Raw genomic sequence first — 25,738 nt, 5'->3', positions numbered from 1 at the left:
GATCCGGTGGAGGGGGGGGGGGGGGGGGAAAGAGGATAGGACTGCACGGGCAGATGGAGGCAGCGCCGGCCAGGGCCTGCGGGTGATGACCGCTGCTTCCGGGGCTCAGCCTGGTGACTGAGTGATGAGTGATGAGTCACTCCCCCCCCCCTTTTTAATGGTTTTCGTTTGCAGTTTTCCTTCTTCATTATTCAAATAGAGACTTTCTTCCACTTCTCGTTTTTGGAGGGCTCCTCTGGGCCCTGTGGGTGGGGCGAGGAGGACGGGTCCGGAGGATCCAGGTCGAAGCCCGGACTTTCAGTGGATTCTTGTTTCGGTGGCGGTGGGCGGAGGTCAGCGCGGGTGCGCGGCACAGGCCCTCCCCGCGCAGTTCTCCATGGAGCCAGGCCCAAGGGGCCAAGTTTGTAGGCCGCACCCGACGCACTAGGAGAGAGGGGTCACGCGCACGGCGCCCGGGAGGGGCGGGGTCACGCGCTCCGAGGCGTCACGCTCGCCTGGACGGGCACCGCGGACCACTTGTACGCGCGGTGGCGCGCTGAGTCGAGCCCGGCCCGGGCGGCGGCGGCGGGGAATCGCGGGGGCGCGCTCACGGCGCTGCCTGGGCTTCTGCCGTCGAGAGGCTCTGGAGGTGGCGGAAGCACCCAAGCCGTCTATGGAGCCGGCGGGGACCGCCGGGACGGGGCCCGCAGACCAGCGCGGCGCGCGCACGTCTCCGGGGCGCGCGCTTTGGCGTTGGGACCTGACGCTACTCTGGCTGGCGGTAGCTTCCGGCTGGTCTCCGGCGTGGGGCGGAGGCGCCCGGCGCCACTGGCCTGTGCCTTACAAGTGAGTGCGGGGGCGCGCGCGGCCGGGGGCGCGCAGGCCGGGTTGGTTGCGGGGGGCGGGGCCTCCTGGGAGCGGTGCGCGCGCCCGCGGCGGGAGTCCCAGACGCGCGCCGCGCCGTGGAGAAGGAAGTGGGGGAGCTCGGGGTGGCGGGCGCCTTTTGGGTGCCTCCCGGGGGCACGCCGGGGCCTGGCCGGGCCATCACTCTCTTGCGTGACTTCGGTGCGTGTAGTGGAGTCCCGGTAGAGGTGAAAGCCCGCTCAGACGTTGCACTTGGCGCTGCCATTCGTCATTACTGCCGACGATTGGCACCGAACGACCGGATGCGCTTCCCCGAGGGCGGATCGCCTGGTTCCCGCACCCGGGGCTGGCACGGGGCGGGACGGGGGGCCCTGGCGAGTGGCCGGGCGCGGGTTGACCGAGCCTGAGACGCGGTGGGAGAGGGCGGAACACGGAGAATGGTGTCCGTACCCGACGCGGGGCGCGGGAGCGGCTTCCGAATGCACACAGCTGTCTTCACCGACAGAACGTGCTGGAAGGCAGGCGAAGCCCCCGAGACGTCTCGATCGAGTTCCTGCCGCCTCCGCGCCATGAAACCTGGCGTGGATCCCATCGATCACCCGTGGGATCGTGGGCAAGTTCTGGTCTCCGTGTGCTCACTGCGCCCGAGTCAGAACCCAGCCGTGGAAGGCGCACGGACAGGTGTTGTGGAAAGGGTGTCACTCGTGATCTGTCCTTGGAATGCTTTCGTCTGATGTAGGTGGAGACGTTTTGCTTGGAGCGCTGGTTTTCCTGAACATTCTAATTTTTTAAAAAAGTCCCCAAGTCAAAGCCTAACCGACAGACAGGAGGTTGTAAATACAAAGCTGTTTGGTGTAATTTTTTTTTAAGGCAAGAAATTGCCCATGACTTCCGTTCCAGCAATTAAGTCCATCCTGCTCTTCAGCCCCCGAGTTGAATACTTACCTTTGTTAGTGAGCTCATACTTGAATTTTGTGCTTTTAAATTACCTTTGATTTAAAGTCGATTTTCTTTTGGTTGGGATAAATGAACCTTACATATATTTGGTTTAAATAAGGCAAGTATTTAAATTAAAATAGGAGTTGTATTCATGTGTTAGGATTGTAATATTTTGGGCGTGAAAACTACTGGCTCTTGAAATCCTTAGTGGATAGAAGACACTTCTTATTCCTCCTTCTCTTCAGTGCCAGGTATGGAAGGTGACCAGTAAGTCTGAATGCTCTGTGGCTTTTTCCAACCTTCTTTTTCTTGCCTGAACTCTTGCAGTCACCTACTCTCTTCCCAAAGCAAAACTGAGCTGTTCACACTTCTCAATGCCAGTGTCCAAGTGACAGCCCCTCCCTACCTCTTCCCCCTCCATTCCGGCCTTGAAACCCTAATTTCAGTTTTTCATCCCTACTGAAGACTCTTGAAATGCATTTATTTTATAATACTTAACATTTCCCCTCCTTTTCTGTCCTAGCCTTCTTTGTAAGTACTTAAAGCCTAGGCTAGGTTGTTCACCATCTATCTGTGCCCTCTTCTATCCCATGCACCAGGTGAACAATTGTGCCTCCTTTGTATCACAGTGTTTTGCTTCCTTTGTGCTTTGTCCAGCAGCACACCTTATGATGCACTTGTCTTCCCAGCCCCCAGTCCAGGCTCTATAAGGAAGGGAACAGCATTGGATTTTTTATTTTTCTCCTTCCCATGATGGCCATACACATAGTGAACATTAGTTGATTGAATGTTGGTTAGTTCTTCAGTGCATGTAGAATATACCCTAAGATATGTCCATAAAGAAAATATGAAAGTGTATTCACAAGAAAACAAATAAAATGTTCATATGTATTCACTATGATCCAAACTTCATTTTCCCTAACAATGTTGCTGAAATGAAAATCTGGAGTTCTAGATGCATGCAAAGAACCACTTCCTCTTAGAATGTCATTTGATGGGTTGTCTGTCCTATTAGACGCTTTTCCTTCCGGCCGGAACCAGATCCTTACTGTCAAGCAAAGTACACCTTCTGTCCCACTGGCTCACCCATCCCACTTATGAAGGGCAATGATGTCATTGAAGTCTTCCGACTACAGACTCCAGTTTGGGAATTTAAGTATGGAAATCTCTTGGGACACTTGGTAAGGATGCATCTTGATCTTGGAAAGTTTTAACTAATTTACTGATTTGTTATTAAGTTGATTTGAGGAAGTCATCAGTACTCAAATGGTCCCATTTAGATTATACCTACCGTTGTACTTCTTACCATATTTTAAATGGTAGTTCAAAAGTAGTTACATCCAAGTACATGAGATTTCTGGCATTCTAACTTGCCTGTTTATACCTCCAGTACCATATAACCATGCTTCCCTCCTACTTCTGTCAGAAACTCTTCATCAAAGATTATTCCTACTTCTTTTCTTTGGTCTGAACTCAGTATCTGATGCTTTTGTTCATTGGCTAGAACTCTACGAACTGAGTCTGACCTCCAAACACAGTTTTTCTGACTTCTAATACCATAGTAGGTTTGCTTCCATTGTTATCATATACATAATGTGCCGATTTATTTTATCAGCGTTGCATTTGTATGGTTCAACATACTGTTTATTGATAGTTTCTTCTGCTTACCTTAAATTTACTGCATAAATTACTGAATTAATGGAATATACCAAAATATCTCTTTCTGTGGATGGATAATTGGATTGCTTCTCCTTTTATTTTTGGTGCTAGGGATAGGACCCAAGGGCCTCTGGAAGCCTTGGAAATTACTCTTACTACTGAACTACACTCCCAGCCTTTTCAGTTTTTACCTATACAAATATTGCTGGACTGTGCATGTGGCTCAGTGGTAGAGCATTTGACTAACATGCACATGGCCCTGAGTTCCATCCCCAGAATTGTAGAATAATAATAACAGCAGTGCTGTTCTGTGCCTTATCGCATATTCCTTTTAGTGGACATAACACATTTCTAATGTATGAAACTCAAGAGAATTGATAGATCATAGGATAGGTGCTTCTTTAACTTCAATTTTCTGAAGTAGTACTAATTAATCCTCACTTTATCAGTGTCAGGGAATTCCAGTTATTTCCATATCTTCTCTGACACTTAGAATTGCTGAGCTTTTTAAAATGTTTATATGCCATTCTAGTAGATAAGTGATAAAAGGTCACTGTGGCTATAATTTGCACTTTCCTGATAATGATGTTTAGTGCTTTTCATATTTATTGTTATTTGGGGTGCATACTAATCTGACTCCTAGCCCAATCTTAAATAGGTTTATCTTTTCTGATTTGTATGAATCATTTGTCAAATATACTTTCAGAAAAAGTTATAATCAGCAGGGCGCGGTGGTTCACGCCTGTAATTCTAGCTACTCAGGAGGCTGAGATCTGAGGATCGTGGTTCAAAGCCAGCCCAGGCAGGAAAGTCCATGAGATTCTTATCGCCAATAAACCACTAGAAAACAGGAAGTGGCACTGTGGCTCAAGTGGTAGAGTGCTCGCCTTGAGCTAAAGTACACAGGGACAGCACCCAAGCCCAGAGTTCAAGCCCCACAACCGACCAAAAAAAATAAAAGTTAACAATCAAACTGGGTATGGGGGCACATACCTGTACTCTCAGCACTCAGGAGATTGAGACAGGGACATCTTAAGTTCTAGTTCTATAATATAGAGCAAGAACCTACCTCAAAAAATGTACATATGTATATAAACATAGGTATGTGTGTATAAATATAAATAAATGTGCATATATGTATATATAATCAATAACAAATATACTTGATTTAATCTCTTTTAATATTTTAAGTCTGACCCCAGGGAAATGAGGAGCGAGGCTCAGAAGAAGGGGCAGGACAGGCAGGAAGTCACTTCTTGGTTACAGGCCCTGCTATGCTGTAGGCACTTTTCCAGTTTAGCCCAATTGTGACGTGAGGTGGGCAGAGCTCCTTCCTGAGACTGGCATGGAGGTCTCTCACATTTATTCTAAGCTGTAAGAAAATAATGAGTGTTTGTGCATAGCACCTATCCCAGCCATGGGATGAGCTTCAGTGACTAGAACCAGAGTGGATGAGAGGTTGGGAGCTTGAGGGGCCAGGACAAGGACACAGGAGGAACAGCTGGTTAACGCACATGTGTGTGGTATACGATGCTTTCTTCCATCTGGTGACCCGACCCAGAGTTACTCTGCTGGTGTTTTCTCTCTACACAGAAAATTATGCATGATGCCATCGGATTTAGGAATACATTAACTGGCAAGAACTACACAATGGAATGGTATGAACTTTTCCAACTTGGCAACTGTACGTTTCCTCACCTTCGACCTGAAATGGATGCCCCTTTCTGGTGTAATCAAGGAGCTGCCTGCTTTTTTGAAGGAATTGACGATGTCCACTGGAAGGAAAATGGGACATTAGCCCTCATAGCAACGATATCAGGTAAGTTTCAAAAATGTGCTAGTGTTTTGTGGGAGCATTCACCTGCAGAGACAGTTCCTCTGTTGAGACAATTCAGTCCTGTTCTACTTTTTAGACGTCACTTTTAGAATGTTCTGGCTGTATATAACTCCACCTCGTCCTTATAGCTTTACCTACGGGAGATGAAGAGCTTATCTGCTGCTTTACTTCTCAACTCTGTAGTAAAAATGAGTGTAATAAGATGCTTTGTACTATGTAATTGGACTTGCTAAATAGAATTGAAAGAAGAAATCCATAAGGTATCTACTAACTATATATGATTTATTTTTACCAATGGTAAATTATTTCTTATTAAGAATATAGTAAGCTAGGTGCCAGTGGCTCATGCCTATAATCCTAGCTACTCAGGAGGATGAGATCTGAGAATTGTAGTTTAAAGCCAGCCTACGCTGCAAAGTCCATGAGACTCATCTCCAATAAACTACTCAGAAAAAGCCTGAAGTGGTGCTGTGGATCAGGTGGTAGAGTGTTAGCTTTGAGCACAGGGAGAACAGAGCCTAGGCCCTGAGTGCAAGCCCCAGGACTGGCAAAAAAAAAATGTAGTAATTAAATAATACTACCATTACTATTCACATAGACTTGCTCTGGGCCCAGCCATCTTCTGAGTGCTACACACATACCAAAGTACTCTCAGAACAACCCTACGAGATAGTTACTGTTATTTTCCCCATTGTACAGATGGGAAACTGAGGCAGAGAAGAGGTTAAAGTTAGAGAGCTAAGTGGGATGCCAGCCCTGGCAATCAAGCTACTTAGAGGACTCTCAGTAATTCTGGTATACTCTCTCTCAAAATGCATATGATCTTCATGTTTGAGGCCCTCCAGAACAATTTAAATAGTTTATATGAGATTTTTCTTTAGGATGTCCCAAACCATTCTAGCAAAATGAAAATCCATCTCCATCCACATGCTCAATAAAATAGCTTCTCTTCCATGCCAAGCCAGTTCTCCATTTCTGCCTACAAAATCTGAAACTTTTCCTTTTGACATAATGATCATACAAACAATGACCACTGTTTGCTATAAAACAGTTTATAAAATGGAAGTAAGTACTTCAGTCTTCCAAATTGTCCCATCCTGCCTTGTGATTAATCCTATTCAGTGACCTTCATTTTTCAAGTTAGTGTTTTGGAACCCAGTCATGGCTTATCTCATAAGAACATCAGTACTTCCAAAGTTGAACAACTATAATATTGTTCCCAGTTCTAAGAAAACAGTACGCAATTTTATTTCCATTAAATTGATACATGCATCATCCACTGTTTTACAAACATATTTACTTAGATATGGTGAAAAAGTGACATGTTAGAGCCTAGCTCTGTTCGGCATTTATAATGCCCAGTAAGTATTTTCTAACTCTGTGCTGATAGAATGGTAGTAAAAGAGAGCTAGCCATCCTGGGATCTGTGTAGTGGGTGAAGTTGGCCCAAACTGATTCATTGGAAAAATCTGTATAGTAGGTATGGAATTATAATCAGGAGGAAAAGGGAAACAGCAAATATTCCATGGAAGAGGGGGTACTTCTTGTAGCTTGAAGCACACAGCCAACCTTCCTCAGCAGGCAGCTGTTCTGCTAGCATTCCATGTTTTGTAACACTCGCCCTCCTCTGTGGTACTTAGGTTGACTTTGTCCATTCAGCTTTTCCTCTTCCCAATCCCTTCCTTGCTCCCCCTTTTTTCTTTTGCCTCTGAATCCAAAGTGTATTGAGTAGCATAAGAACTATTATTTACTTAACCTCACTTTGACTATAGCTTAAATGATTATCAAGTTAGGAAGACTTCTGTTTATTATATCCAGTGTTCGTAATTCAGAAAGGCCTTGAAGAATGGACTGAAAAAAATGCCTGAGCTTAGATTCCTGTTGGGAGATACAGGTTTGGAAATTCAAAACTATCTCTTATTTATATGCATCTGCAATCTTAATCAGGTCAGAACTTGTCTTAAAGTTAACATAATTGTCTTTGATGTTTACATGTTTTTGTTCTTTTTAAACTAGGAAACACATTTAACAAGATGGCAAAGTGGGTCAAAGAGGACAATGAAACGGGGATTTATTATGAGACATGGACTGTCCAAGCTAGCCCAGGAAAAGGGGTGGAAACGTGGTTTGAATCCTATGACTGCTCGAAGTTTGTGTTAAGAACATATGAGAAGCTGGCTGAGCTTGGCGCAGAGTTCAAGAAGGTAGAAACCAACTATACGAGAATATTTCTTTACAGTGGAGAACCTACTTACTTGGGAAATGAAACATCTATTTTTGGGCCAGGAGGAAACAAGACTCTTGCTTCAGTCATAAAAAGATTTTATTACCCGTTCAAACCACATTTGTCAACTAAAGAATTTCTCTGGAGTCTCTTGCAAATTTTTGACTCAGTGGTGATACACAGACAATTCTACTTGTTTTATAATTTTGAATATTGGTTTTTACCTATGAAATTCCCTTTTATTAAGATAACATATGAAGAAATCCCTTTACCTAATACATAAAATTTTAAAAAATCAATTAAAAAAACACAAAAACTTAATTCTACTGCTCTTCCTCCTCCAGCCACCAGCACCAGTTTTTCAGGAATAATTTTCATTTGTGGATTCCTTCAGGCAGAAAAGTAAAAATGTACTTTGGTAAAATTGCTTCATATGAATAGTTCAGGACTTTTCTTGTGGGAAGAAGCTAAAAACACTATATGGAAAAAAGTGAGCACACTCAGTGATCTTGATTTCAATTTCTGAGCGTGTTAATATGGAGTAGGATGGTTCATATCAGATACAGAGCTTCTTTGGTACTAATAGACACATTTGCATGGTAGGAACTACTTTGATACAGTAGTTGGGCTTTCATTTAAGTGCTTTTCAGAGGTTTGCACTTGTTAGGGGTGCCTGGGAAAAGGGCCACTTTTCTCCGTGCCAGTCTGCAAGTAGACTTCCCCCTCCTGGCCTTTTCCATGCAGGACTACACATGTCCTTCCCCAGAAGTCTCCACAGCACCCGCGTTACCTAGGTGATCGGCATACTCCTCCTTTCTGGTCACATCCTGGACTGTCTCTGTTCTGCCTCCTTCAGACCTTGGGGGGTTCCAAGACTCAAGGTCACTTCCACATCCACTGTGACCACTCCCCACTTTCCCTACCTTCAGCCCAATCCCGCCAGGTGCTGACCCCTTCCATGCGCACCTCCATTGCATGAGGGCTGGCAGTTCAGAATAAACTTATTTTTTCTGTCTGAAGCAGTTTTTCTCTGGCAGTTTTCTGGGCAAACCTTACAGCACCATTACAGCTGTTGGAACTTTTGGAACTAGGTCAAGTTGTGCATGTTTGTTTCACATAATTTATAAATTGTTTTGGACACTGGAGCCTGAGTTGTGCTTTCAGATGTGGTAAATACACTATTAAAGGGCAAAATTTCTGACTAGCACTTTAGAAGTAGCTAAGAACTAGCTTTTTTTTTTTTTGTACCTGGATATTATATCCTTTAGTTTCCTTCACTCTAAAATGATTCATCTCTCAGGATTTTTGACGATTGATGTCATATCTGTTTAAATAGAAAGGTCAGAGAGTACTAATGTTTTAGGACTGTAATGATTAATCAAAGAACAAAGTGTCATCCTTGAGCCTGCCACCTTTTCCTAGGTTTTGTAATTTAGTGGACTTTGAGCTGACAGTGTAGTACTTGAGTGCATTCATGGTTGGGTGTATACTTCTGACTCTGTCCCCCAAACAGGACCAGCACAGTGGAACAGGGTGCTCCTCCTAGAGGAGACAGGTTTTGTCAGGGATCTCTTATGTCTCTGTTTTTGTTTTAGGGCCAAACAAGCTCTCAGAGTTCTGTATTTTATAGTGAACTGAACACACATTTTCCTCTTTGTGGAAAGTAGGAAAATGATGCAGTGGAGATCAGAGACAAACATTTAATATGTAAATGGGCCAAATCAGTTTTAGCTCATGTTTTGAGTGTTTGCTAAGAGATTAGTACAATCATTGAGTGCATATAAAAAGCTTAATTATAGATGTTATTTGTGTGGTGCAATAAATTGGAGCTTAGTAAGGTCAAGTGATCATTCCATAACTACCCAGTTAGTAATAATGGAGTCAGATTTTTATCTCAGGTCCTGCTGACTGACTGAAATGGATGCACTGTTTTCTCAGCACTGAAGAAAATAAGGTCTTTCGACCAGTACCTGTCCACCAAATGTTACCCATTTATGAAGAATTAAAATTTTGACTGGAAGCATTTAGAAACTTACAAGCAATTTGTAGGAGATTTTATTTCTGTTGAATCTAATTTTTTTAAGCTGAGGCTTGTAATTTATGTCTTAGTTCTTATTTCATTCAACTAGGAATTCATTTTGTGTTTTTCAAAAGTATTACTAAAATACAAACTCAGTAAGACCATAGCTTGAGCAGCACAGCACTATACCATTCTGCCTCCTGCCAAGGTAAAGTCTCCTCAAATACACTTTCCTTCACTGCCATCTATCTAGTCTGTCTGCTGATATTAATGCTGCCTCCTTAACCTGCTAAAAAGGATCTTCACAATGTCATGGGAAAACTGGATCATTACATTAGCACCATCTAGTGGCTAAACCTGCATAACACACTTTTTACCAGATTATTGAAATTACTCTGGATTTCCAGAACTGTTGGACCTGTAAGAAGAGATTGTTATGCCAGGTTTGTGTCAATTGAAAGTCACAGAACTTAGTTCCATACCAAATAAAATGAGGATCTCTGTAACCTGGAACTTGGGTTTTAGAGAAAGATTCTAAATTTTGTGTTAAAAGCCATTTAAGGTATTTTCATTGTTCTTGAGAACACTAAATGAAGTTCTGAGAAAGTACTATATAGATTCAGGTGGCTAAAACAGAGATACATGGCACTCAGTAAACATTCCTATGACTTAAATCTTTCAAGCCTTTTTCAAAAGAAAACTGACTATTCAAGAGCAAGTTTTCAAATGTTAACTGAGAAACCCAAACCAACCTGAGGCAGGAATCTGCTAATTACATGTTGCTGCTCCTTGAGTTACTGTGTAAATTAAATGTGATTTCTATTTTATTGTTAGCTTTAAGTTATAAATGTATAAATATTTCCTTTAAAAGAAACCATGTCTTTGTGAGTTTGAACATTAGGGCTTTACAATAAATGGCTAGACATTGGAAAAGTATACCTAGAGTGTCACCTAATAAAGTCAAAAGATAAAAATAACTATTTCTTGGAACCACCAATGAATATTAGCTACTTTCTAAAATTCAGAAAGGGTTGGTTGTGGTGGGACATGCATATAATCCCAGCTATTCAGTAGGCAAACTAAAATCTCAATTTCAGACCAGCCTGGGCAAAAGTTACTGAAACCCTAATCTCAAAAAACAAGCCAGCTCAACAATGGTGGTTCACAACTGTAATCCTAGCTATCAGGAAACTGAGATCTGAGGGTGACAGTTCAAAGCCAACCCCCAGCAAAAATGACTATGAGACTCTTCAGTTAACCACCAAAAAAGCCAGAGCTGTGGCTCAAGTGGTAAGAGTGCTAGCCTTGAGCGAAAAAGCTAAGGGACAGTGTTCAGTACTGGGACACAAACAGTCTAGCCAGTTGAAGAACTCTTTAAAACGTAACTGGATTTTTAAGTAGTGAATAAGTCACATTTATAAAAATGTTGATATGCAGAAAAATTATTCCTTAACTATCACACCGGAGGCATGCACGTGTATGCACGTGCACTGGTACTGGGGCTTGATCTCAGGGCCTTGCACTCTCACTTGGCTTTTTCACTCAAGACTGACACTACCACTTGAACCACATTTCCACTTCTGGCTCTTTAGTGGGTTGCAGACAGGAATTTCATACTTTTCTGCCTGAGCTGGCTTTGAATCATGACCTTTGGATCTCAGCCTCCTGAACCAGTTTTGGTTTTTTGCTGGTTACTTGGGATGTAATCTCTCAAGTTTTTCTGCTCCGACTGACTTTGAACCTAAAGCTTCCTGAATAGATAGGAGTACAGTGTCAGCCCTAGAGCCTCGTCCTATTCTTTATTTGTAATCATTTTCTGCACACAATTTTGGAAAATACATATTTCATGGTAAATTTTATAGGCATCAGAGCTTAAGTACAGAGCCCATGTGCTTAATCTTTCTTCAAAGAAGGCAGCCTACCTCAGCTGAAAAATTATATCCAAATATAGACTTAAAACTAAAATTACTGCCGGGCGTTGGTGGCTCACGCCTGTAATCCTAGCTACTCAAGAGGCTGAGATCTGAGGATCGCGGTTCAAAGCCAGCCCGGGCAGGAAAGACCGCGAGACTCCTATCTCCAATAAACCACCAGAAAACCGGAAGTGGCGCTGTAGCTCAAGTGGTAGAGCGCTCCCCTTGAGCTGAAGAGCTGAGGGACAGCGCCCAGGCCCAGAGTTCAAGCCCCACGACTGACAAAAAAAAAAAAAAAACAAACTAAAATTACTGACTTGTAAGTTTTGCTAGTTTTAAAGAATATATGGTTACATAGTTAAGATTATAATAATGCAACAATATTATAGTAACTATTTTTATTCTCAAATTGATAAAAGCATTTTACATATACTTTACAATATAAACAAATAAGTGCTATTTTGTTTATAAAGTGACATGTAAGTATTTCAAGCATTATATAATTTAATTTGTACAAAAAGTAAATTTTCAAATAAACTTTGGTTAGTAGAACTGATTTATATGTACTGTCAAATCCATTTCCAAAGTTCTTAAAAAAAACTCATCCACTAATACAAGTATTTCTTTAAAGTTTTTTTTTTTTTTACTATTTATAAGGGGAAATACCATAATTGCACTTAATTTTCAAGTGCAGCCTTTTTCTCATTTCTGTGAGCTGAAAGAATATACCATCATTTTTGAAAAGCATAAATCATGTATGTAAAACCATTATTACCTTATTTTTTTTCCTTTTTTCTTTTTTAATTTTTTTGGTGCCAGTACAGGGGCTTGAACTCAATGCCTCACTTTCATGCAGCTTGATAGCTTATAGCTGGAACTCTGACTTGAGTCATGGCTCCAGTCAGGTATGTTGCTGCTTAATAAGATAGGAGTCTCACACTTTTCTGCCCTGACTGACTTTGAACCTCAAGCTTCCAGGTCTCCTGTGGCATGAGCCACAGGAGCCTGGAAATTCTTATTGTTAGGAAAGCCATCTATTTTAAGATTGTTAGCTTCCATTTAATTAGCAAGATACTTTCTAAAAGTCACACTACTAAAGAGAGCCATATCAAGCATTAATATATTCCACTGGAATACATTAACATCACTTCTATTTCCCTTAGAAGAGTAATATCTACTAATACTAGTTCTGAGAACCAAATTATATATAATATCTAAAAAAACCTCTAAATATAGACCAAAACTTAGTACTCTATATGTACAGACTATAAAATGAATGCAAGGGTTTTCCTTTATTCATATGAGGGAAATACAAAATGTTGCCTACATTAAACAATGTTATCGGTTTGAGCCAACTTAATCACAAAACTGTAGACATTTTTCTATTAAAATTTTCCAATTCACTGCAATACTGACCTCAAAAATATAACTAAAAACTTTAACCTCATTTTAATTTTCTGTTTATAATGAACTATACAGGTGTTCCAATTTTTTTTTGTTTTTTTTTAAAGTTCTATTTAGATAACTATGTAATTCCAAAATGGAAAAATGAGCCATCACTAAAATTGACTGGAGACTAATTTTTTCATAGAAACGATTTATAAACATTTTAAAGTTCTAACTTTAATTATCTCAATTTGGCTTTTTTTTAAAGTAGATAAGATTTTAATTTTAATTATTATGTAATACTTAAAAACTAGTTTAAACAAAGATAAAATATAAGAAAACTGGTTACCCATTCCTTACTTTACATACAATAAAGTGTCATATACATAGTAACAGATCAGAGAAAAGAACTTACATGGTTTAGCAGATTAGAGGAAACCTAAATGTTTATACAAAGCTAAATACTGCCTTCTATTCCAATTACTTTCTCTTAATTTGATCTTGGCTCCATATTATCCTTCTATAATAACCATTGTGTGACATCAGTTTTCTAAAGGTTCCAATTAGCTATATAAACCTCTGTACTTTTTAAATAACTGTATAACATTAGAAAACATTCAACTAATCTTTTCCAATAGATACAATATAAGCTAAGTTTTTCTCACAAAATGCTCACTTTCCTGAGCTATATTAAACACCTTATAACAGGTGTATTTATAACTGAAAACCCTAACATGTCAAGTTTACATTTTTTAAAAAATGCATAGAGAACATTTCAGAAAACTTATTAGTACTCACTTCTAAGATATTATAATACATAGGTTGCATTTCTTTCAGATTATGACTGTTCAATCTTTGTAACTGGTTATTACTTTCAAATATGAAACCATTTAAAAACGAAATTCAGATTTGACTATTACGCTAAAGAAACAGATGGAGTTTACTGACCCTAACTGATTTGTAGGTCTTCCAACAAACATACCAGTATATTTAAGATATCAAATTTCTGTGCTACAAAAGAATAGAATTATATTCGAACTACAGCAAACTTTTACTATAATACATTTGCTTGACATTAGGGTGCTATTCATTATGCTGTACATCATGAGGTCCTTACCAAGTGGGCATCATGTCTGGAAACCATACCCTTCCAAGATGCTTAGAAACTTCCCAATGAATCTGCTCCAAGCTATACTTTTGGTCAGGAATTAATACTTCTTCCATAATAGATAACTGAGACAGGCGGCCACCACACATCTTCACAAACTCAACAAAGGCGCTACATGACACTTCACATTCCCCAAGTCCAATAGCTGACAAGTTTTTGCAACGTTCTGCAATGCGAATTAACTCTTCATCAAGGGGTCGTAATCCATTAGCACACACTACTAGTTCAACTAGCCTAGGGCATGTCATTCCTACTCGGCCTAGTACATCTTTGCTTACTGATCTCCCAAAGTAAAGGTGAGTGGCAGGTATTTCATAACGAAAGAATGGGTCAAATTCCTCTTCATATAAGAAAAAATACATCACTAAATTGACTTTGGGTGAATGTTTGATGAAAGCATCCCAGCTGCTCTTCTGAATACTATGGAAGTGTGTCTGTCCAGGGTTCTCACTGACCACATCAATGCGCAAATGTTCTAAGCGAACGTGTTTTTCAGAAGATAGAGCAAGTAGCAACTCATCACTTAATAAGTGATAGTTCAGGGCCAGTTCTCGTAAGCCATGACACTGATCAGCCACACAAAGGATACCTTGGAAGAAAAAAAAATCTCATTATTTATAAGCTTCTTTACAAATTAATCTGTTAAAAAATATAAGTGTACACCTCACAGATTTTGCTTTATTTCCATTTTCATATAATAATGCAATAGATAGGTTCCAGTAGCTCTTATGCCTGTAATCCTAGCTACTCAGGAAGCTGAGATCTGAGAATAACAGTTCAAAGCCAGAACAGGCAAGAAAGTATGTGAGTTTCTTATCTTCAATTAACGACCAAATGCCAGAAGTGTAGTTGTGGCTTAAGTGAAGAGCACTAGCCTTAAGCAAAAAAGCTCAGGGACAGTGTCCAGGCTCTGAGTTCAAACCCCAGAAGTGACACAAAAAACAAAAACAACTATGCAATTTAATTCAGTTGTGATGTTAAATTAGCAGAAGGTGAGTCACAAACATTTTAAATCACTTTCACTATAAAAAATTGAAACTGCCTGGTGTTGGTGGCTCATGCCTGTAATCCTATCTACCAGGAGGCTGAACTCTGAGTATTATGGTCCAAAGCCAGCCTAGGTAGAAAAGTCCATAAGAGTCTTATCTCCAATTAACCACCTGAAAATCACAGGTGGCACTGTGGCTCAAAGTGGTAAAGCACTGGCCTTGAGCAAAAAGAGCTCAAGGACAGTACCCAGGCCCCCACGTTCAAGCTCCACAACCAACCAAAATAAAAAATTGAAACCAACTCTAAATCCTAATAAAGTCCATTTATCATGTCAAAAAATCATTTATTAATAACTGCCATCTTAAAAATATGCTATAAGCAAGTATGATTTATCACAGTAAAGCAAGTATGGGTACCTTATTTATTGCCTATTTCCAGCAATTTGAACTCTGTGACTCTTGCTTGCTAGGCAAGTGCTCTATTACTTGAACCAGGAAGATGGCATATTTTGCCCAGGGCCAGTCTCAAGACCACAATCCTATCTTTGGCTCCAACATATCTAGGATCAAAGGCTTGTACTAACACTTCTGACTTACTGAGATGAGATGGGAGTTGCTAATGTTTTGTCCAGCTGGCCTCAACACACTATTCTCCCAATCTACACTTTACTATTTATAATTTCTATCCAAATGGAGCAAAAGAACCATCAGCCTACTGGAAACAATAGGAATAACCCTAAGACCTTGCACTATTCCTTGGTATTTTTCTCTTAACCCTGCCTAGACCTTTACAAACAACCTCTTTCCTAAGCATCTTGAATTACTCTAAGATTTCCTAGTTCCAGCTGGAACACTATGGATATTTCCTTTACAAAAATGTATATATGGCCGTAGGTGCCCCCCACCCCAATTACTGATTTTCTTGCACATGCCAAATAAAATAACTGGAAAATAAGCTGCAAGTCAGTGTCTAAGCAGAAGAGATAAAACAGTGCAAACAAATCTGCAAGTTAACATAACTATTGAGGTTTATTTTATTTGATGAACAAGTCAATGTATTTTATTAAAATGTGTCTGGAAAACAAAAAAAAACACAACATACCTGCTGGAGAAACATGAGGACAGCTGCTCATTTTTAGCAACTTGAGCGTATCACTGTTGTTGGCCACTAGCACTTTGAGGGATGGATCATCTACTGGGGTATCATCTATCTTGAGCGAGGACAGGGATTTGGAGTTTACAAACACAACTGTCAGTGCAGAGATAAAGTGAGACTGGAAAGCAAAAACATGAAAATACTGTTTCGATTTTTTGAAATAATTTTTTTAGAAATGAACAAAACATTCCCTAGTATGGTTCATCTGAATTCTAGTGATAAATTTCAAAACTGTTAAATAACACCCTGCACTCTGTTAATGGAAGTATGGCCAAAAAAAAAAAAAAGTCACTACCATCTCTGGGATAAGTCCTTTTACTTGTGGGAGAAAAATTAATTTTAATTTTCAGCATGTCACTTAAATCACTGTAATGCTGCAATTCAGAATAAGAATCTCTGGACACTTCATCACGTCTGGAAACTATATGTGTGGTTCTAGTTGTAGGCTTTCTAGTAAGCACAAGGCTCTGACTTCAAATCCTAGTACTGCACTGCCCTGAAAAACATTAAACACAGCCAACCAACAATGGAAATCTTATTTGTACCAGTGCCCCAAATACTAATGACTATTAGAATAGCAGTAACTAAAAATTACTAAGTCAATCAACTCAAAAGCTATAACTAATTTAGCTATAACTAAAAATTGATTTTAAAACTGCTAAAATTATATTTAAATAAAATTATAATCTCTGCAAGTGTTCTATTTAATTTGAATATGTCTACTTAATTTGAATAGAATCAACCTAGGCCTATGTAATAAAGAAGCAGTCCCAGCTAGAATTCTCAAATTAGTATTACACATGATAGTACAGTAACTCCAAATTAAGACAAAAAACTATGTTCCATATACTTTTTTTTTTTTTTTGCCAGTCATGGTGCCTGAACTCTGGGCCTAGGCACTGTCCCTCAGCTCTTCAGCTTAAGGCTAGTGCTCTACCACTTGAGCCACAGCACCACTTCCAGCTTTTTCTGCTTATGTGGTGCTGAGGAATTGAACCCAGGGCCTCATGCATGCAAGGCAAGCACTCTACCACTGAGCCACCTTCCCAGCCCCCTGTTCCATATACTTTTAATACTCTGTATCTTAAATTAGGTTATATGTGAAATACATGCATTTAACTATGATGGTCACACAGAATATCAACTCAGAACATTTCCTTTCAGATGTGATACTTGAAGGTGGTACATACAAATCATGTAGAGCATTATGATTCAAATCATCTAGACTATCTGAGGGAGGGAGAATTGGAATCACTCAATTTGGACTAAAACTAAAATTTATGCACAATTAAAGTGTTAAAATGAGCAGATTTTCTTGTGTTTCCCTTAGTCTACGAAACAAATATTTTTATCTAAAAATCTACAAATTTAATGAAACTTTTAAAACATTAAAGACCTTTGAAAAAAAGGTTTTGCTATTCAATAAGAACACTCAGGTATTACATACAAGTTAATAATACTCCTTCCTGAATCACACTAGTAAATTAAACGATCAGGTATTTTCTGAAGTGTGTATGTATAGACAGATACACATAATTTTTTTGTTTTAGCCGGGTGCCATTGGCTAACACTTGTTCATTACTCTTGAGACTGAGATTGGAGGATTGCCACGCAAAGCCAGCCTGGGCAGGAAAGTCCATGAGACTCTTTTTCTCCAATTAATCACCAGAAAACCGGAAGTGGTGTTGTGGCTCGAGTGGTGGAGTATTCACCTTGAGCTGAAGAGCTGAGGGACAGCACCCAGGCCCAGAGTTCAAAAAAAATTTTTTGTTGTTGTTGTTGGTTGTAGGGCTTGAACTCTGGGCCTGGGCACTGTCCCTCAGCTCTTCAGCTCAAGGCTAGCACTCTACCACTTGAGCCACAGCACCACTTCCAGTTTTCTGGTGGTTAATTGGAGATAAAAGAGTCTCATGGACTTTCTTGCCCAGGCTGGCTTTGAACCTCGATCCTCCGATCTCAACCTCCTGAGTAGCTAGGATTACAGGTGTGAGCCACCAGTGCCTGACTGAAGTATCTTGAGGTATATGCTGAAAAATGCTTCAAATTATTATCTATCCTTAGCATACAGATATTATGTATGTGTATGTTATATGTATGTACCTAAATATATGTATGTTATCTATAAATACTTAATTTCATTTTTCTATTTTAAGAGATAAGCTGTTAAGAGTAAAACTATCTCCAATTGTGTAAAAGATCATGTTAGAACATACATGTGAATTTAGCAATTAATTCTTCACAAAATATATATTCTTGAAATATAGAGTTAAAAGCCAGGCAATACTTTGTTCAAAAATAAATCTTTACAGAACACTTGCCAGAAATTTATTTAGTAGATTACGTCTGCCTTCAATATTAATATTCTCTTCTTTGATTCTAACCTCACCAATCTGTTCTTCAAGCTAAAAAGGAGTATCTACACTCCCCTTTTTCTAATGTTTGTTCTGTTTTGCTTTCTTTTAGCCCTTTCTAGAAAATCTGCAAATCAATTTTCTCTTTAATATTACCAATGAAGATACACAAAGTGATTTTAAAAATTATTCTGAAAATACTATGTTAACATTCTCATAATTGGCTTTCCATTACACATGCTACTTTTCTTAAACTCTCATTATCCATATAAGAAATATTTAGGCTTTAACTGGATTCTCAGTAACGAGCAGATACCTTTGGTAAATCCATAAAGCTTGGCCGAGCAGTTGAAATAAGTCCAAGTGTTTTTAAAGAGCAATTCACAAGTTGTGATAATATATCACAAGCTGCTTCAGCTGATTCTTTGCTGCTGTCCACCTTAGAAAAGAAAACATCTTTACTGATGCACATATTTACATTTCTTTGATATAGCTTCACTTTACAAAAGCAAAAAAACACTGTTTCTTCGCTCCATTATATTTTAAAGAACATTCTTTTAATTATGCAGCTCCTACAACTTCAGGCTTAAATGCTCCTGAGAAATTATAAGTGCAATTGTCAAGATAGCTTTTTCACTATTATATATTTAGTGTTGAAACAACTAAGACGACTGTATAAACTAAGGGAATAAAGCAATTTGTAGTGTGAAAACTGTATTTGGTAGATCAAATAATAGATGAAATACAGTGCATATGTTAAAGCATTTCAAGACATTAATGGCTATTCATAATGTTTAGACAAACCACAATTTGGACTCATAATTAAAATTTTTAATGGAAATAATTTAGCAAAGTAACAATGTTCACTAATCAAGTACAAATCTGAACCAAAAAATTGTTTAAAGTAGCTCTGCTATCACACATTACACATTCCTCTGCTGAAACACCACTAGAAAGAGGAATTATGGAGAAAAAAAAGGATAAAAATAATTCCCAACCCCCCAAAGGAAAAGTTAGCTGCTCCCTAAACTAAAAATCATATTACAGCAAACAGCTAGGTAAAAACAAATATACTAATTTATATTACAATTAGGATCTTAAAATGTGATCTCTGGACTAGCAACATCAAATTCACCAAAGAATTTAAGAAGCACAAAGTCTCATGCACATCCAGACCATGTGAATCCAACTTTTTTTTTTTTGGTCGGTCATGGGGCTTGAACTCCAGGCGAGCTCTTCAGCTCAAGGCAAGCGCTGTACTGCTTGAGCCACACAGCACCATTTCCGAATCAAGAGTGAGCCCCAACAACCTTTGTCTTTATATGCCCTGTAGGTGATTCTATTTATTGCACATCAAGTTTGAGAACGACCAGTACTCTACTAAAAAAAATCTGAAACTCAAATTTAACTTGGCTTTTTTTTATTTCCGGGGTGGCAGTGGGGTGGGGCTATACTTGACAATCCACACCTCTAATATCCAAAATGCTTTTATGTATTTGGGAACATTGCCACAGTCCGCTCAACCATTCCCATTACCAAGCCTCATCTTCTCCTAGGACACAAGGTCCACCTAAGAGGAAATGACATTCTTGAAAAGAAGATGAGTGTTTAAGTTATGATATGAAGTTGTAGGTTAAGAACCACTGCTTTATCTAAATCTAATTCTGCCCTTTTAACAACTGATACATATCGGTAAATCAGGTATCGATATCTTATTTTTCCTTGGTGATTGAAAAAAATTGTTTTACTTTATCTGAAACAAGGGTTCTACTGCAAAGCCCAAGCTGGCCTTAGCTTACTGAAGGTTTGGATTACAGATGTATCACCACCCTTGGCACACCTCACTTTTCAACACGTACTTATAAGTGTCACTTGATTTGCTTAAAAATGTGATGCCTGTCTCAATAGCTTCAGTAAGCCTGCCCATATTTCACTGTTTCTAAAAGGACATTGAAGTCTCTGTACTCATATACATACATACAAAGCTGTGCTTTCTAGATATCTTGAAAGGCCACCTCAATTTTACCTCAACATTATATCAGTTCCAAGTTGCCCCTTACAGCAAAGAAAAGCAGCAGTTCCTATGGTGTATTTCCATGCATCCTTTCTATTTTTCTCTGAAACATATCAAACTAAGTCTTTTAAATTTTTTATGCCACCTATAGATTTGAAGATCTCTTAGCAGTGAGATCAAAAACACTAAAATTGCTTTATTTCTTAAGAGAAGATGTTAAAAGTATTACCTTGAAGCTGACATACTGTAGATGGTTTGAATGTCTTTTAATTATCTGTTTAATCAGCTCTGGATGTGTAGCTTTTAAGTAAGATGTAGCTGGCTGATTCAGTTCAAATTCAAAACACCTCCACAAGTCAGGCATGTGAAATACCTGATTCCAGTTGCGGCAAACTTGTGAGGCATGAGCCCGGTCAAGAAGAGGCAAATACTTAAATACTTGGAGAATAATGTCCTGAAGCAGATTGCCCCAATCGCAAGTCTGAGAATGCTCATTTGTAGTCCTCAGTTTTTTTGATTTTTCTGCAGTACCTTCTTCAGATGAATTATGGTCACTATCTCTTCCTCCTCGTTTCATCCTACTTGGAAAAATGAACCATTTTCATTATAACAGCAATGAAATCAAATTCATTTTTCTGTCATTGGATGTGTATTTGTTTGGTTTTGGTGGTGGTGGTGGTTGTGGGGCCTGAATTCTGGGCCTGGGTGCTGCCCCTCAGCTCTTCAGCTCAAGGCTAACACTCTACCACTTGAGCTACAGTGCCACTTCCAGCTTTTTCTGCTTATGTGGTTCTGAGGAATCAAACCCAGGACCTCATGCATGGAAGGCAAGCACTCTACTCCTAAGCCACCTTCCCGGCCCATGGATGTGTATTTGTATATTGAAACACAACTATGTACAAAGAACTAGACCGGTGATTTTTAAGAATTATCAAAATAAAATAAAAAAACACCACTGGAGACCAACCATTTCTGGTAGATGTTTCTTTTTTTTTTAAACATTTACACTTGTATTACCTATGATTTTAAAACGAAACCATTACATCTTAAAAGTTATAGTCAACCAAAATGAATACACAGGAAAATACAGCTATACTTTCTAAAAGTTTATTAAAATCATTTTAAAATTCCTGCTGTGTTCTTGAATTCAAAACAGACCATATTCCCCAAGAACCACGAGAAAGGGTATGAATTAAGCAGCCAATTATTTTCCACACTGAATAGCCTGTAATATGTACTACTGATAGAAATTACTAACTTCTGCTTATTTCAAGTATACCTAGGCTGGAGGTGTAGTCCAGAGGTAAAGTATTTGTAGATGCTCCAGACTTGGATTTGATCACTAGTAACAGAAAAAAGAAAAAAACAAAAACAAGAAAGAAAGAAAAGAGAAGCAAACACAGCTCTGACAATGCGTTTGTTCTAGCAATAGGGCTTCTCTTCTCATCACTTACTGTTAGACATTTTCCTCATTATATGTTTCTGAAAGACCACTATGTGTAGTGGTCGTATGTATATTCTTACTACCTTCATTCAGTTTGTTTCTTTGTAAAATCATCTTTACTTGGACTTGAATCTATGGAAGTGGCATTGTAGCTCAAGCAGTAGAGTGCTTCCCTGGAGCTGTAGAGCTGAGGGACAGCATTCAGGCCCAGAGTTCAAGCCCCACAACCAACAAAACAAAACAAAACTTGGGCTTGGATCTAAATTCTGCCCTACTTCTCACTGGTTTTATGGCTTTGAGCAAATTACAAGACTGTCCTGTGTTTCAGTTTCTAATATAGGATATTAAGATTAAGGGTTCTTATGAGAAATCAAATATGAGGGCTTTTGAAAGGACAGACTATTGAACTCTAGTTTAGAAATGGAGTCCAATGTCAAAGTCATTGAAGCACACAACAAAAGGTGAACAATGATACTAGAGCAGGTTTGTGGCTGCTCACCAAAAGCTGACCAAGTATTCCACTGGGCTGTGAAGCAGGGGACTATTCCTCATTGTGTCTAATTTTAACTGAATAAGGTGCTGTAAATCTACCAAGCAGGGTACATGACATCAACAGGGTACTTTTATGAAAAATTGAAACTTAACTCAATAGTTTTTCAAAGTATTAAGGAAAAAATAATACAGTGCCGTGTTTTAACATAAAATTCTAATAATAATGTTCCACTAAAAGTTGAGACAGAAAGTCATTATGACCCATTTTTCTGCTTCAACTTATCTTGAAGATTTACTTTAATTTTAGCAAGTACAACTGGGTCAACGAACAAATATTTTGCTACCCTCGCTCAACATCTATAATCCTTGCTACTCAGAAAGCTAAGATCTGAGGATCATGGTTCAAAGCTAGACTGAGCAGTCAGCCTGGGCAGGAAAGTCCATGATACTCTTACCTGCAATTAATCACCAAAAACAGGAAGTAGAGCTGTGGCTCAAAGTGGTTAGAGTGCTAGCCTTCAACAAAAAAAGATAAGGGACAGTCCCCAGGCCCCGAGTTCAAGTCCCACACTGACAAATAATTTAAAACACATTTTGTCCAATTTAGTCTCATTTATGCAAAAACTTCCAATGCTTTCATAAGTATTTTATAATATCTACACATGCAGCTCTGCTGTACAGAAAGTTAAATAATTTAGGCTGGGTGCAGGTGACTCATGCCTCTAATCCTACCTACTCAACAGCAGGCTGAGATCTGAAAATCATGGTTGGAAGCCATTCCAGTAGAAAAGTCCCAGAGACTCTTATCTCCAATTAACGAGTAAAAAGCAAGACCTGGATGTGTGACTCGATGGTAAGCACCATCTTTGAGTAAAACAGGTAAGGGACAGTGCCTAGGCCTTGAGTTCAAGCGCCAGCATGGGCCTGTACACAAAAATTTTTCCATCAATGGACTTTTTAATCTCTTAGTGTATACATTCTATATTTGAGTGAGGATCAAGCAGGTCAATACTTCTATATGAATAAACCAAAACCAGGCTTCCAGGGCTGGTTGAACTTCATGCAGTGTTTCAGGTCCTAAATAATGCGACTATGGCAGCAAGGGCTTTTGGTTATTATTGTCAAGTGCCAAAATGCAAATAACAGAGAAAGAGTACAGACCAGTTGAGCAACTCAGGGAATCAGTGAGCTTGAGTTAGCATTCCACAAATCTGAGGGGCGTGGTCAACTTGATCATTAATTGAAGAGTACACTAATCTGGGTGTCTCTCACTGTCTTGGGCACATTTACCTACACTCGGCATACATGAAGTTTTTTTTAAGCGTGTACTTAATACTAAAGTTCCTGATTCAGATTAATTTCATGGTGTTCTGTTTAATTAATATAAACATCAACAACGCATTCTTTGGCTGGAATATAAGGATACAATAATAGAAGTCGTCTCAAGACAGTTAACTCCCAATGGTCACTGATAATTTCTAGAAGGGGATGGTATTTTTATAAATAGATGAGGGATAACAGAAAGAAGAAAAGAAAAAAAACCTTTCATTTGGCCAATCGATTCGACACCATTAACAACAAGAAAAGACTATTTTTCTCCTCTTAGCTTGGCGATGCGGGCTAGCCCAGGGCTGGGCAGTGTCCCCGACCCCTGGCTGCCCAACAGGCTGCGCAGGCCTCACGCGGACTCTCACGGAAGAGGCCTAAGGAGGCCGCTCCCCAGAAGTTGACCAAGTTTTCCACTGGGCTACGCGGCGGGCGGGGGTCGGGGGGAGCGTCCCCTCCCGAGGCGCCGCCTCCGGGGCCGGGCTTTCCCTGACATTTCCCCGGCGCCCCGGCCGCGGAACTGCGCTTTGTGTTGCTACCGCACGGTGTGTCCACCCCACACCCCCATCTCTGCCCGGCTACCTGCGCGCGCGCGCCGCCCGAGCGCGCCGCCGCCCCGCACGCGCACCCCGCCTTGTTGACATGTTGTGCAGCGGCCACGGCGGGGCAACGCCCCCAAGCCGGTTCCAAGGTCTAGGGCCGCGCCCGCGTCCCGCGGGGGTTCCGGAGGGGCGGCCCACCAGAGCCCCGCCCCCTGGGCTCCGCTCCCGCCGCGCGACCCGCCCGCCCCCCGCCGGCCCCCGCGGCCCGCCCCCCGCCGGCCCCCGCGGCCCCACCCCACCTCCGCAGCCCGGCTCTCCGCGGGCTCCGGCCCGGCCCCTCCGCCGTTACCTGCTGCCGGGGGCGGCTTCCCCCACGCACCTCCCCGACCTCCGGGGACGGCGGCGGCTGGTCCCGCGGCTCTCACATGAGGCCCCCCGGGGCCCCCGCTTCGCGCTCCCGCCGCCTCGGCCCCCCGCGCTCCGCCCGCATCCGAGACGCTGGTCCCGCGGCGGGCGCCGACGCGGCTCCACCTTGGCGGCTGCGGCTGCCCGGGGAAGAAGCTCTCCTCGGTCCTGCGCTGTCGGCGTCCGGGCCCTGGCGCTCCCCGTCCCCCGCCAAAGACTTCCCTCAGCGCACGGCGGCCAACGCGTCGGTCCTCTCTCCCCACCGCTCAGATGCCGAATCCAAAATGGCGCCGGGGCTCGCGGGCGCGCGCTTTCGCGGGCGCGTCTCCGCGGGAGGTGGGGTCGGACAGGCGGGGCCGCGCCTGGCTAGGCGTGGGCGCGCCTGGGGCCCCGCCCCCTCCGTTCCGGGTGGTGAGGGACGTGACTCGCTGCGGAGGGATTGCTGAGGGTTTCTTTGGGGGCAGATTGAGCGCGAGCGAGGCGGGACAGTTCGGGGAGGTGGAGCGGGCGGGACCCACAGCTGGCCCCACCCTGCGGACGGACCCTGGCGGCTGGCTGCGACCCCGGAGGCGCCGGGGGCGAGCATCACGTGGGCTGTGACCGGTCACGTCGTGACAGCAGACAGCTCCGGGTCACGGATGATTTTTATTCTAAAAATCTAAAGTACTGGTGTCTGTTTTCAAAGACGTTCCCACAGGGATGTCTTTTTTTTTTCTAGTTATTACTTTTTAAAGCCAGAATTTCTTCATGAAGTACACATACTCCTGAAAATTGTAAATATATATATATATTTTTTTTTTTTTCTAAAACACATAAGGGTGTGGAAGGTGTAAAGAAACATTGTTAAAAAGCTCTGGTGAAGCCATCTATCAATCTCAAGGTGTCTTGGTAATTGCTACCGAGTTGGCTTCTTTTCGAAGTTTGGCTTTGGGGACAGTGTGCATTAGAAAGAATGGTATTGTATTGTGTGTAAAGAAATGGAAAGACCTGGAAAAAATACTAAATGAAATCAGACCCAGAGAGAGACAAA

The 25,738-nt window shown here is 41.0% G+C and overlaps 2 protein-coding genes across 6 annotated transcripts; one reads left to right on the top strand and one right to left on the bottom strand.

Annotated features, from left to right (window-relative positions):
- The first annotated feature begins 421 nt into the window (after positions 1 to 421).
- Positions 422 to 10,396, top strand: LOC138811654 (bis(monoacylglycero)phosphate synthase CLN5-like). Its single transcript, XM_069999359.1, has 4 exons — positions 422 to 825; positions 2,798 to 2,963; positions 5,035 to 5,260; positions 7,295 to 10,396. The coding sequence occupies exons 1-4, from the start codon at positions 653 to 655 to the stop codon at positions 7,783 to 7,785; spliced, it is 1,056 nt and encodes a 351-aa protein (XP_069855460.1). The 5' UTR covers positions 422 to 652; the 3' UTR covers positions 7,786 to 10,396.
- A 1,432-nt stretch (positions 10,397 to 11,828) lies between these two features.
- Positions 11,829 to 24,991, bottom strand: LOC138811652 (F-box/LRR-repeat protein 3). 5 transcript variants are annotated; one of them, XM_069999355.1, is made up of 5 exons: positions 24,835 to 24,906; positions 20,729 to 21,080; positions 18,802 to 18,924; positions 16,081 to 16,252; positions 11,829 to 14,578 (listed from the first exon to the last, which is right to left on the bottom strand). In XM_069999355.1, the coding sequence occupies exons 2-5, from the start codon at positions 21,074 to 21,076 to the stop codon at positions 13,935 to 13,937; spliced, it is 1,287 nt and encodes a 428-aa protein (XP_069855456.1). In that variant the 5' UTR covers positions 21,077 to 21,080; positions 24,835 to 24,906; the 3' UTR covers positions 11,829 to 13,934. The 5 variants fall into 5 exon arrangements, with proteins under 5 accessions (XP_069855456.1, XP_069855457.1, XP_069855458.1 ...); XM_069999356.1 differs by lacking the exon at positions 24,835 to 24,906 and adding an exon at positions 21,779 to 21,794 and having other exon boundaries at positions 20,729 to 21,077; XM_069999357.1 differs by having other exon boundaries at positions 11,830 to 14,578; positions 24,653 to 24,991.
- Positions 24,992 to 25,738: the final 747 nt, after the last annotated feature.

This window comes from Dipodomys merriami, unplaced genomic scaffold, assembly GCF_024711535.1.
Source record: "Dipodomys merriami isolate MVZ:Mamm:240054 unplaced genomic scaffold, mDipMer1.0.p SCAF_545, whole genome shotgun sequence".
Lineage (NCBI taxonomy): Eukaryota > Metazoa > Chordata > Mammalia > Rodentia > Heteromyidae > Dipodomys > Dipodomys merriami.
Note: the sequence above shows the minus strand (reverse complement) of the source record. Positions and strands in the feature narration are given on the sequence as shown.